Here is a 14,258-nt window from a genome sequence, read left to right on the forward strand (position 1 = left end):
TGCAGTTGCTGCCAATTCAGATGAGGAAGAGTAACAGCAAAAAAACCTTTCACTGGACTGAGATCACGTCCCAAATGTCCACAAGTTCTGGTTCACTTTGCTGTCTACTCCTCCTGACTGAAGCCAACATGGAAATGGTTGTTATTCATTTCCCAGGAGCACTGTAAATTACACTGTGATATTTCAGTAAAAACAACAATGACAACAACAACAAAAAAATTGCCAAGGCTGGCCTTGAATTCACAATTCAGCAGCCTCAGCTTCTAAAGTAGCAGGGTTTAGACTCTGATTTAATACTTCATTTTCAAAATTAGCTTCAGTGAAGCTCCAGAAGAGCCCCAGATTCCTCTTCCCCAAAATGACTAGATCCTACTCTGTGTTCCTCTTTCATTTTATATATTTACTTATCTCTGCTTGACCTGCCATCTTCCAGAGATGAACAGACATAAGTTGAATCTGAATGAATTTACTGCTTAAATAAAAATAAAAAAAAAAAAATGGGAGTAATGAAAATGTGTTGGTATGAAAAAAAAAAATCCCAGATAAGAATACACTATTAAGCAAAAAAGAACAAGCTGTCAGTTGCACATGGTGTGTATGAATGTTTGTAACAGTACACAAACCACCTGTGGATACCTCTAAGGGCAGGAAGGGAGTCCAAAAGAGCCTTTTCCCTTTACATCCTTCTTCTATGGCATGTATTGCACTTATATTTTCAAAGCTTCAAATTTAATAATTTTGTCAAAGAACATTGTTCTCCAGGAAAAAGAACCCAAATATCAATTTTAAATCCAAGTATAACTTAGGTTCTCTAGTATCCATAAAATCAAAACTGTTTTCAACTGCTTTCATAACTAAAAGTCTGAAAAACACAGTATCAGCATAATAGCAGGTGCAGTGGCACATGCCTGTAATCCTAGCTACCCTAGAGGCTAAGGTTGGAAGATTGAGTTCAAGGCCAACCTAGGCAACAAGCATAGTAAGAGTCTATACCTGCAACCCCCGTCCCTCCAAAGTTAGAATCAGCTTATCTCCAGAATAGAAGCCATATCAGTCTTTTTTTTTTAACTGAAATATGACAATGTTATTTATAGCACTTCTAGGAAACAAATAACGGGCCCTTTCCATGTTACAAACTCCACCATTCTGCATAAAAATGGCCACTCCTGGGATGCAGTATAATAAGTACTGAGTGGACACAATTTGGAATCTGACTGATCTGAGTTGGAACCTAGCTCTGTCATTAGTTGGATGATCACATTCTTCAACCTGTCTCAGCCTCAATTTCCTCATTAGAAAAGTAAATGAGGGCTGGGGATGTGGCTCAAGCGGTAGCACGCTTGCCTGGCATGCGTGCGGCCCGGGTTCGATCCTCAGCACCACATACAAACAAAGATGTTGTGTCTGCCGAAAAACTAAAAACTAAAAAATAAGTATTTTAAAAAAAAAAAAAGAAAAGTAAATGATACCACCTGTCAAAACCCCTAACCCATGTTTCCCAAGAACCTCCGCTGGGACATAAGATTGCTTTATATGGTTATATGGACAAACATGTTTCACTTGAATGACAAACATTTATGATCTCAGGCCTGGGATGTTATTGCTTAGGGTCAGACAAAGGGGGTAACCAACGACAAGAATTGCACGGTCTTTAGTAACTGAACCTTTAGTAACTGAATCTTCACCAAGGTGGATGGAAAAAATGGAAACTTCGTATGCCCTTAGCTCCACCTGCAGCCAACTGAAGCTGGGAAGGGTAGGAAAGAGGTGCCGCCCTTCCCTCAACCCAGGTGCAAACTACACTCAAAATATGCATTGTCCATGGTCACTGAGACCTTACCAAGCAACCAGCCAGCTCCAGGTCTTACACCTACATCTCAGGAAGCAGCCATGACAGTGCTGGCTGCAGAATCCACCTATTCTGAAGAGCAGATCCTGGGGTCTAGCACCTAAGTCATGTGTACACAGGGCCGGGTATATATTTTTGTCAACTGATTAGATCTATTGATTTAGTAACTTTTTTACTTTCTTTCTTGCCTTAAAAAATATGGGTGACCATTTAGTAGAAGTTAGGCTTTTCTTTACAATTATCACATAATAATCTCCTTTAAAAATACATTTAAACATAAAAAGTGACTGAAGATTGAGTAATACTGCTGTAAGCTAACTGGAGACTCTCCTCCTGGTAACAGCACCAAGGGATATGTTATGAGGCACAGCTGATCTCATCTTCAATTTTGCTCCCCACAGGGAACAGTCCCGGCTGCACAAGAGTTCTACTGGGGCAACTTCACCATCTCATTTCTTGCACCTTTTCTAAATGTACTTTTCATTACCGGTACATTAGTTTCAAAAAACATCTCAGCATCTCAGCAGGGGTAACATTTCTGAGCAAAATGTCAGACTTTTCAATGTACTTGTCATTGCCCCTCCTCCATTATTATTTAGAACAATTTCCAAGCTTCCAAAAAGATATATGGATACAAAGTATTAGAAAAATTGGGAACTTCAGATATTGCTGGTGCACCCTAAATGACTGGCATTTTTGAAAATAGTCGGCAATTCTTCAAAAAAAGCTAAACATAAAGTTACCAGGCAAAATCCACTCCCAGGAATATATCCAAGAGAAATTAAAACACGTTCACATAACAATTTTTACTAGACTGTCCATAACAGCATTATTCTTCAAGGTCAGAAGATGAAAATAACCTAAATGTCCATCAACAAATGAAAGGATAAACATGTGGTCTAGCCGTACAAGGGAATATTATTTAGCCACAAACATGACTAAGGAATTGACACATAAAACTATATGCATGAACATTGACAACATTATGCTAGCTCAAAGAAGGAAGCCAGTAATAAAAAGCCACATCTTGTATTATTATTCCATTTATATGAAATGTGTAGAATAGGCGAATTCAGAGACAGAAAGTAAATTTGTGATTGCCAGGGGTGAGCAGGGAGAGGGAATGAGTGTAACTAGTAATATGTACAGGGTTTCTTCTGGGGGTAATGAAAATTTTCTAAAATTAGATAGTGTGGTGGATGCACAACTCTGCAAATATATATTAAAAACATCGAATTATACTGTAGAAGGGTGGATTTTAAGTTATTTGGATTTTATACCTACAAAGCTGCTGTTTTTTAAAGAATATAGCGTAGACCTACAAAGCTTTCAACAAGATCTGGCAATTTTTTAATATCTTACTACAATTGCTTTTTCTCTTTCTCCTGCACCACAAACAAGAACAGATACATGTGCACAATTTACGGTGGGACCATCTGAGATTTAGTTACTTTAACACTTTGCTTCTAAATACTGATGAGCATGTCGAATATTCTCCCATGTAACCAAAATACAAATAGCACACTGGGGAAATTCAATGCAAATAAAAAACATTATTTAACATATAGTCCACATTTAAATTTGTTTTTATCAAAAATTGTGCACAGTATTTGGTTCCCATGTTCCTTTAGGTGTGTTTTAATCTTGAATACCTCTCCTGCCTTTTCTTTAGGACCAATGTTTCTGAGCTATTTTGGTCAACTGTTGAACTGAATGACCCTCAAGTGGGACATGCCTGGTTTCTTTATGAACCCATGCAGATTAAATATTTTTGGCAAGAATACTTCATAGGTGATTGTGTCCTTTTCAGTGCATCAGGGGTGTGTAACTTCAGTCAGTCTTGTCAGTGGTGATAGGAAGGTGGTGTTCTTGTTGATTTTGGTTCTGTGTGGTGCCTAGAAGAGTCATCCATTATAAAGGTAGCATCTCCATTTGTTAAGTAATAACCTGAGAGGTGGTCATTTGAGTCTGTACAATTATTAGGTTTCCCCAACTCTTACCCAAACATTTTAGCATTCATTCAAGATCTTTGCCTGGTATTCTGCCCCATTTGACACCACTTTGCATTCATGTGACGAAGGAATGATATCAATTTTATTCCAAAGAGCATGGGAATAGCAATGTTCAATCCTAGCTCTTGAACATCAGCATCTCCCGTATCTCTGTAGTAGGACCTTGTCAATAATATTTTAAAATTCTCCAGAGTGACTGATTTTGACGTAGATAAGGGTTCAGATTCCAAGTTGAAGGAAACTTCCAATATTCTCATTTTGCAAATAAGGAAACCAAGGCCCGTGGGAGGCCAATGGCACAAAACTTGTTAACGATGTAAAGGTTTGCTTTGACTTGCTTTTAATATGCCATTCCTTCCCAGAAAAGGTGTAACTTGTATGTTATTAGAAGTGACCACTGCCTAAGTATGTTTCTACCAGATGTGCATACCTCTGCTTTCAAACTTAATTGTCCTTTTCGTTCATGAGCCCGCTGCGGCCACGTTAGGGGGTTGGGAAAGGGGCGTCTGTCTGATCATCAACTCCTCCGCCCGAGGGCTCCGTGTGACAGGTCAGGCCTGGGGACCTGCGGCGCACAGGACGTGCGAGGCCCGACAGCCGCAGCGCCGGCGCCGCGCCCAGGCCCTTGCGCGCCCCGCAGACGCCCTCCACGACCCTCACGCAGCAGTAAGCAGCGCGCGGGACACACCTGGCAGGAGCGCACCTGGCAGGATAGCACCTGGCGGTGTCATTCCGCCTCGCCCAGGGTCGCCCAGAGGTGTGGGGGGCGCTAGAGACAACAGAATCCCCAGGCCCGGCCACCCCTCCACTTACCCCGGCGTGATAAACTTTATTCGCTCTTTTAATCTTGATGTCCAGGGAAGTCCCCATCTCAGATTCAACGGAGCGACCACCACTTCCGGCCGCGCGTGACCCGAGGGAGGGGTAGTCCCGCCCCCTCCCTCGTGGAGTCACGTGACTTCGCACTCTACGTCGGCGCGGCTCCCCAGATCCGATAGGGAGTAGGACCCACGCTTTCCTCCTTCCGGCGCAGGGGCGGGTCTGAGCGCCGGCAGCGGGACTCGCACCCTAGCCCCACCCGCGCCAGGAGTGGGGGGCGGTACTCAGATAGCCCCACCCCTTCCGCAAGGACTGTCTTTCTTCGGAAATACCCCTTTCTCCCTCCTTCAGGGAGGAAAGGGGGAGGTCGCCGCTCTCCCGGCGTGCCCCGCGGCAGGGGGCGGGGCCCAGGCAGTCTTGCCGGCGCGCCTAGTACTGGAAGGCCGGGTCTCCCATCAGGCTGTGCGGCACAGAGCTCTGCGCTGCAGAGGTGGCTTCAGGAGGTTACAGCTTGGGAATGCGGTCCTTCCTCACACCTGTTTCCTCCCTTCACTTCCAGCCTTCCCCCTCTTCCTCCCCGGGATTCTATGGAGCCGGCACCCGCTCTGCCCCTCCCCGGCCTGGCGCCATTCTCCGCCCTCCCACGGGAGCACCCCGGTCACCCGCTGGGGTGCGGCCCCGCGCTCGCGTCCTGCCCAGCGCTGATTGGCTGCCGGGCGCCCGCCCCGCCCCCGCCGGCGCCGGGCCAAGGTCTCGCGAAGCGCGGGGTGACCTCGGTCGGCTCGGAACCGCGGCGCTGGGTCAGCCGCCAGCCCAGCTCCGCGCGCCGCGAGGGGTTGTGGGTATTCCCCAGGCGCGTGTCCTGGAAGCGGGTGCTGAATATTCAGCGTGCGCCACGGCGCGGGCCGCGACGGGGCGGGGAGGCACGCTCGCAGGCCCGGGCTCGCAGATTGGTTGGAACTGCACGATTCGAGCTGGAACGGACCTGCCTGTTCTCCTTTCTGTTCCCAGCAACAACTGACTAAAGTAGACAGCAGCTACTGGGGAATGGGGGTACTGCCTCCAGCCAGGGCAAGCAGTACAGTGTTGAGCGCAGACTACATTTATTGAAATAAGATCTCTTGTAAATGCTTACATAGAGATTTTCCCTGTAAGCGGAAGGTCAAATTTTGTTATTTTAACTGATTTAAATAATGTGAAGAAGTGGGGTTTTTAATAAATTCCTTGATTCTGATCTTTTTAAAAAATGCATTACTTTTAAGATAACAGTCTCTCTATTAAATGATTTCATGAATTAATATCTCAGAAGATCCCCTCTTAAGCATTTAAAGTGTTTCTTGGGCGGACCGTGGTGGTTCTTTAGTTGCAATTGATTTTGAAGGTTACTAAATGTGGTGTTTCCCAGTGTTCAGTTGTCAGTTTTCAGCTCCTCTCAGCTCTCAGGGCTTCCCTCTTGTCTTAAAGATCTTTCTGTCGATTCAGACCCATCAATTCTAAAACAATTCATTAGGGACTTAATAATCACTAGTCTATATGCAATTCAAGAAATGGATTCCTCTTCACTAGACTCACCCATCATTTTTAAGTGGTTAAAAAAAAACAACTTAGTAGTCTATGCAGAGAAATGGGAAAAGAAACGTAGCCACTTTCTAGGCTTGTTTTTTACAGCAAACCTACTTTGCTTAGTTTACAACTGTTCCTCGAGGACACCATATTTTACTTGTCTTTGTAAGTTGTACACAATGTTTGTGGAAGGCTGGTGCAATGTAAAGAGCTCTTTCCAGCAGTTAACAGTGTGACCTGTGGTGACCCCATTCCCCCAGTTCAGGACAACACTGAAGGTGCCAAACAGAACAGAACAGTCCATTTTTTCCCAATCACTGCTCTTCCTATCTTTTTCAGTCCTTAATCTCACCTTTGACATACCATAACTTTTGGTCAATTTCAGTTACTAAGTTATCATGCTATGTCAAAGTGTCAGCCTCATGGCTTTAATAGGACACCGATTCCTTTGGGTGGGAAGGGTGCAAGTTGTGGTTCTGGCTTTCAGACCTTCAAGGCCCCACTGCTGTTGAAGGGAAGAAGACGAGAGGAAATGAGGCAAGCATCCTAACTAGAGGCTGCTGGAATTGTCTCAGTTGACCTTGCTTATCTGGATAACTGGCCCCTATTTGAAACTTGATGTGGGGCACAGATGGGAAGTCATAGTGGGGCCCTCTTCCCTCCAGACAGTTCCATTGGAAATCAGTCTCAGCTTGATCTTTTCCAGCACCTAATGTCAGCATCCATCAGTACACCCCCATCTTAGATGAAGTTCCAGCAAAACAGTTTTGAACCACAAGAAATACACCTCTGCCATAGGAAAGCCTGGACTGAAGGCTGCCCTGTGTCCACCCTTATCTACTCTACCATCCTTCTTAAATCTTGTTCCTTTCTGAAGTACAGATGGGGAATCCTGATGAAACAGACCTGCTGGCAATAAATGGAATGCAGGCCCCTCCAGTGGACTTCACTGGCACCTTGGAGAGATCATTTTATGGCAGCTTTGCTACATCCCTTCCCACCTGAAACACCACTGGGATTCACAAGGCCTGCCACCTCTTTTCATTTCCTCCACTGCCTTCCTGAATAGACTGTGACAGAGAGCACTGGCAAAGTTTTTGGTAGAAGCAGAGCCAGATCTGCAGCTTTTTATTGAGGTTTGAGGAGAGTGGCCCCAATTATAGATATGTTATTGGAAGATGGAATACTGTGCCCTCAAGGTTCATTTGTAAGCCTAGGGTTAATTCTGAGACAACAGGAGATATCCCACTAAGCATTTTTAAGTGGATGCTGTGGGTTGTCTGTCCTGATCCTCACATTTGGTGAGCTGCTGGGAGTTTTAGTCTTAACTGCTCTCAGAACTTGCCCTTAGCACAAACTAAGCCTTGTCCAAGGTCATGATCCACCCCCGCTTTTTTTCTTTTCAAAAATGTGGAACACTTCACGGAGGGCTGGGGATGTGGCTCAAGCGGTAGCGCGCTCGCCTGGCATGCGTGCGGCCCGGGTTCGATCCTCAGCACCACATACAAACAAAGATGTTGTGCCTGCCGAAAACTAAAAAATAAATAAATAAATAAATATTTAAAAAAAAATGTGGAACACTTCACGGATTTGTGTGTCACCCTTGCAGGGCCATGCTAATCTTGTCTGCATTAGTCCAATTTTAGTATATGTGCTGCTGAAGCAAGCAAGTTCATGATCCCTTCTTATGGTATAGGGCAACCCATGTTTGATGACTAATTGTTGTAGAATATAAAGGCCATTTCCCCATTCCCCCAGTTCAGGACAACACTGAAGGACCATATAGGTGCCAAAGCTTTCTGTGTTATCAATTTGCTGTGTAACAAGTTACTTTAGCATTCAGTAGTTTAAAACAAATAATTACTATAGTGTCTGTGGGTCAGGAACTCAGTACCTACTTAACTGTGTGGCTCTGGCGTAAGGTCTCAGATAGTTGCAGTCAAGGAGTTGGACAGGGCTACATCATCTAAAGCTTAACTGAGGCTGGAAGATCCACTTCCAAGGTGGCCCTCGCTTCATCTCCACAGGCTGCTTGACAGTCCTCCCAGTATGGCAGCTAACTTCTAGACCAGGCAGTCCAAGAGAGAACAATTGGAGTTGTGTGGCCTTGTATGACCTAGTCTCTAAAACCTCATATCTACTCTTCTATTCATTAGTAAACAGTCACTAAATCCAGACCACTCAAAGGAATGGAGTTTGGTTTTTTCTTAACCTTTGGAAGGGAACATCAAAGAACTTGTGGACATAGTTCAAACCCACTCTCCTCCTCATTAAGTGTGGAGCCTTTGTTGTGATTGCATCACTGTTGAACTTATTCCTCTGTCCAATCATGCTTCCTACACCCCACCTCTCCATACCTGTTGAGAGTATCCCCCAATAAACTTCCTGCACATTAAATTTCTATTTCAAAGTCAGCTGCCTGGTAACCCTGAAATAGTCCTGAAATAATCCTGTTACCCTAGCTTTCTGACTTGACCTCCCATAACAATCTTAAGGTATAGGAGTAATTATTCTTCCCTTGTCTGTAAAATGGCAGCACTGAGGCAAAGAAAGATGAATGCACTTTCCTAAGGAGATGTAAAAACTCTGTGGCTTCCACCAAGAGTTCACATATAGGCTATCACTGGTCACAGTGCTGTGTACGCGTGCACTACAAATTCCTGGGCACATAAAACGAAGGGAGGCCACGATCTTAAAAGATCAGACAAAAGGGGACTGGGGTTGTGGATCAGGGTAGAGTGCTCATCTGTTGTGTGTGAGGCACTCGGTTCGATCCTCAGCACCACATAAATGTAAAATAAAGATATTGTGTCCACCTAAAACTTAAGAATAAATATTTTTAAAATAAATTAAGCAAATAAAGACATTGTGTCCATCTTCTCTCTCTCTCTCTCTCTCTCTCTCTATATATATATATATATATATATATATATATATATATAATTTTTTTAAACAGATCAGACAAAGGACTGCCAATCAAATGTGAAGGCAAACAGGAATGCAGTGTTAAAGGCAATTTTAAAGGAACAAATGGTGTGATTTTTATCAACTGATAGTGAAGATAAAACATTAAAACCATTGAAGAATAACACAGTGCATTACTTTGCTAGGGGGGCCATAACAAAGTACCACAAACTGTGTGGCTTAAAGCCACAGAAATTTATTCTCTCATACTTCTGGAGGCTACAAGTTCAAACTCAAGACAGCAGAATTGATTCATTCGGAAGACTAGGAGGGAAAAATCTGTTCAGTCTTCTCTTCTTGGCTGTCCTCTCTCTTGTCTCTACCTGGTATTTTTAAATGTGTCTTCATGTTCACATGGTGTTCTTCCTGTTTTACTGTCTGTCTCCAAACTTTCCCTTTTTGCAAATACAGCAGTCATATTGTATTAGGTCACACTAATGACCTATTTTTAACTTGATTATAAACACTCTGTTTCCAAATACAGTAACATTCTGAAGTACTAGGGGTTAGCACTGTGAATTTTGCAGGAACACAATTCAACTCAGAATGTATAACAATAAAACATGTACAACAAAAGCCATAGAGATATATGTACTAAGACAGTTGATAGGAGATAAATAGAGTTTATCAGAGATTGGATAAAAAATAAAGACAGAGAATTTTAACAAACTAAGGGGTATAATTGGTTAATAAAACAGAATCAAAGGGAATTCACTTTTCAAGTGTCGATGATGTTTATATAAACATGATTGCTCATGAATTATGCTCTTCCCTCATGGATTGAGTACCCTATAAAAGGGACTGAAGGGACCTAGCTAATACTTTTCCCTTACATCTCTTCCTCTAAGTTAAAATATAAAGTTTGGACCTTCCAGAGATGTTCAAAGAACCATCTTGGAAGCAGATACCTGGCCCTCACCAAGCAGCAAATCTACCAGTGCCTTGATCTTGAGCTTCCTAGCCTCCAGAACTATGAGAAATAAAGTGTTTTAAAATAAATAATACAGTCTATAATATTTTGTTACAGCAGCACAAACGGGCTGAGACAACTGCATACTGGTCACAAAGAAAATCTCAAATCCAATTAACTGAGTATGTTCCAGATACTTTAGCAAAACTTTAACCACTTGGCAATTAAGCTACACTTTCCCAAATATATCAGGTCAAGGAAGAAATAAAAAAAAAATAATAAAGTGTGAATATTTGATACCAAAACATCTGGAATACAGCCAAGAAAAGAAAAATTATTTGAAAAAGAGTTTGGCTAGAAGAGGAGTGTGGGGCAGTGGGAGGAGTTTTGGTTGGGACAAAGTGATAATCAAAGCACATGTTGGTCATTGTTGAATCGGGGTGATTGGTCATGGTCTTGTGGACACTTGAATTTCATAATAGCAAGAGACAAGATAAATATACACCATAGGATAATATTTTGAAATATTAAGCTAACAGTTTTTTAATCCCTCAAAGTTCCTAATAGGTGCTTCCCGTACTCTCCCTCTATCAGATTTACACCACCAAAACACAAAATGTGTGATAAAGAGCATTTTCTCAGATATGAAGATATCCACTATAGAGGAGGGGGTTTGGAAAGAGAAGAGAGCCAGAATAGGTGTTAGGGTGGAAACTGGCTACCCCTTTGGATTTGGGTCCCTGTCAGCAATGGAGATGGCAGAGCTGTGACCTGCAAGATTGAGTGAGAGATGACTCAGCCACAGGGGTTCTGGGCCAAATCTAGCAATCCCTGTAGCTTGTCTTGGTATGGCCTATGTGGAGAGATTGCAAACTCTCCAGCTGAGACTGTGGCAGACACCCATGGAGCACGACACTTAAACCACATGCCTCTCTCCACCCTAGACAGAATACTTTAGGTGAGGAGAATGGAGAAGTAAAAGAGAAGTCTAAAACACTAAACTGAGTTCCACATGGATAGTAGGATTGATTCTCCCAACCTGCCCTCAGCAAAAGTGGTTGCTGGAGAGTTAGACTGGGCTAATTCATAGAAAAATAAAGACTTGATTTTTAGGCCATCTATGCATTGTGCCTGTAAATTTTAAGACAGTTACATATACAAAAATCAATAGGCTTTTCTATTTACAGCAATAACCCATTAGAAAATAAAATGAAGGTAGGGAGAGTCTTCTCAAGAGCAATAAAAATATAAAATATTTGGAGTAATTGGAATGTGATATATGCTTATATCACATGGATAAAGCTATAATGCTGAATTTAAAAATATAAAATGTGAAAAATGGAGAGTTTTACAGTATTTCCAAATTGGGAATCTAAACAATTTTAAAGGTTCAGTGATATAAAATTAATTTTTAGGTCTAATTAATTCCTCTTAATATCCCAGTAATTTTAATGACAAAATTTATGAAATTATATTAAAGGAGCATTTTGAAGTGGTGTATCTTTTTAAAAGTTGATTGTAGAGCCACCCTGCACACCTGTAATCCCAGCAACCAGGGAGATTGAGGAAGAAGGATCACAAGGTCTGCAACTTAGCAAGACTCTGACAAAAAAGAAAAGGGACTGGGGATGTAGCTCAGTTGTAAAGCACCCGTGGGTTCAATCCCCAGTAACCAAAAAAAAAAAAAAGTTGATTGTAAGAAAAAAGGCCCTCCTAGAAGTAAAATACAGTAAGACTATAAGCATTAAAACAGCATCATTTTGATGTAAGATCAATGGAACAAAACAGATAGTTCAGAACAGATTTCAACATATTCGAGTATAAGATTTTGTTTTATTTATTTATTTTTGTATATATTTAAGTTGCACATAAGATTTTAATATATGATAAAAAAGGCATCATTAGAATAAGGGATTACTTGGTAAATTATATTAGACTAAGTGGTTTCATGTTTAGAAGAAAATTTCATTTAGATTTTATTATCATATCATAAATCAAAACAGACTGAGGGAGAAAGAAGAAAAGATCTAGTTGGATTAAAGAATTCAGGAAATAATAAAACATGTGAAGGCAGAGAAAAAACCTACATGAAAAAAAACTGTTAAAGTCTTTAAAAGATGCAACAGTTGATTGCAACAGAAGGAATAACATACCATACTTTTGGATAGGAAGACATCACATCAAAACAAATGTTAATTCTCCCCGACTTAATTTATAAATGTAAAACAGTACTAATAAATATATTGTCTTCTCTTTATATCTGGAGCCAGGTCAGTTGATTACAAAGTTTGTTTGGAATCATAAGTAATCAAAAGTAGCCCAAGAAATTCCTACCTGGAGGTGAGCAGGTGAGGAGGGAAGTTCCTGGGCCATGTCCTGTGGATAGGAACGTTTGTGACCGGTTTCAGCCAGCAGGGGTGAGAGCTCAGGACCCAAGCCCTAACAGGTGGGCAGCTTGAGCTTTTGCACTTTGGGGGCACCCTGAGCACCATGTAAGGAGCCCAGTGACCTTGATGGACAGACCATGTTGAAGGACCATGACGAGAGGGAGCAGGGCAAAGTGGAGAGAGAAAAGGAAAATGGGGGATGACAGGAGGGAGAGAGAGGGAGAGAGAGACAGGGCCCCAGTGTCCCCACTAAGAATGGCCTTCCCTCCATCCCCACCAGGATCCAAAGTGAATGGAGCCACCTTGGAATTTCCGTCCCCACTGCCATGTGACTCCAGCCACAGGAATGAATTATAATGAGACCAGCTAAAGAACCCCCTGCTGAGCCTCAGCCAACCCACAGAACTATGAAAAATCATAAAATGGCTCTTTTTAAGCCACTAAGTTCTGAGGTGGGTTGTGGTGCATCAATAGATGACCAAATCAAATGATTGTTACCTTAGGAGAAAAGAGGACGAGATGGAGGGGGAAGCAATTTTAGAGCCGTGTAAAAGTTCCTGTTAATTAAAATAACGATGTTAATTTTAAAAATTAAATTGCACAAAAAGCTAGAAAATGTAATTGAAATTTTACTTTTATGTTCCCCTCTGTTTTATTGAGGTATAAATTGACAAATAAAATTCTATACATTTAAGGTTTGCAATGGGATAATTTGTTATGCACTGTGAAATTTTCACCCAATCATAATTGAGTTTTTAGAACTTCAGTGGAACTTGAAATGAGGTTCTAACTGGAAATTGATAGAAAAATATCACAAAGGAAAAAAAACAATCTATTAAATACATCCAAATTTGGACTATATAAAGAGGAAAATTCAAGATAAAAAGGAAAGAATATAATGGAAAATGAATGCAATAAATATGACAAACAAAGACACACACACACACACGAATATATGTATATTGTGTGTGTGTGAAGTTAGGGATTGAGTCCAGAGCATTCACTCTGCCCCTGAGCTACATCCCAGCCTTATAATAGCTGGATGACAGGGGATCTATAGCCAGGTAACAACTACCACAAACTTGGATACCTGAAAAAACAGCAGGTATGAGCTTGTAGTTGATCTGTAAGCCTGAGTGGGTTGCAATCAAGGTATCAGCCAGGCTGGACTTTTTTTTTTTTTTTTTTGGTACCACGGATTGAACCCAAGGGTCCTTACCACGGAGCCACCTCCCCAATTCTTTTTATTTTTTATTTTGAAAAAGGGTCTCACTGGGTCTTACAGCCTCACTAAGCTGCTGAAGCCGGCTTTGAACCTGCAATCTTCTGCAGCTGCTGGGATTGTGGGCCTGTGCCATCACGCCTAGACAGGCCCCTCCAACATCAAGGCCAGCAATGGTGTGTTGAATTCTTCTCAGCCTTTGAATGTCCTTTTTTTGGGGTGGGGGGTGTTTACCAGAGATTGAACTCAGGGGCACTCGACCCCTGAGCCACATCCCCAGCCCTATTTTGTATTTTATTTAGAGACAGGGTCTCACTGAGTTGCTTAGCACCTCACTGTTGCTGAGGCTGGCTTTGAACTGAAACCCTTCTGTCTCAGCCTCCCTAGCCCCTGGGATTACAGGCATGTGCCACCTCACCCAGCTCAGGCTTTGAATCTCTTTGACTTCCTTTTCTGCCTTGCTTTCTGCTAACAGTCAAAGAAAACTTTCTGCATTTGAAGGAGTTATGATATTAGATTAGGACCACCTGGA

At 42.1% G+C, this 14,258-nt stretch overlaps 1 protein-coding gene and 1 pseudogene across 3 annotated transcripts in view; both read right to left on the reverse strand.

The window, feature by feature from the left end:
* Vps26c (VPS26 endosomal protein sorting factor C) overlaps positions 1 to 4,841 on the reverse strand; it is a 40,627-nt gene extending 35,786 nt beyond the window's left edge. The window contains exon 1 of one of the 3 annotated variants that reach the window (XM_046438889.2): positions 4,675 to 4,841. In XM_046438889.2, the coding sequence (XP_046294845.1) occupies positions 4,675 to 4,731 (57 nt within the window). In that variant the 5' untranslated portion in view covers positions 4,732 to 4,841. The remainder of the gene's footprint in view (positions 1 to 4,674) is intronic. The other 2 variants (XM_046438890.2, XM_058577210.1) reach the window with 2 other exon arrangements.
* A 2,968-nt stretch (positions 4,842 to 7,809) lies between these two features.
* Positions 7,810 to 7,909, reverse strand: LOC124089306 (U6 spliceosomal RNA; annotated as a pseudogene).
* Positions 7,910 to 14,258: the final 6,349 nt, after the last annotated feature.

This window comes from Marmota monax, unplaced genomic scaffold, assembly GCF_021218885.2.
Source record: "Marmota monax isolate L192 unplaced genomic scaffold, Marmota_monax_Labrador192_F-V1.1 WCK01_AAM20220418_F8-fsc00125, whole genome shotgun sequence".
Lineage (NCBI taxonomy): Eukaryota > Metazoa > Chordata > Mammalia > Rodentia > Sciuridae > Marmota > Marmota monax.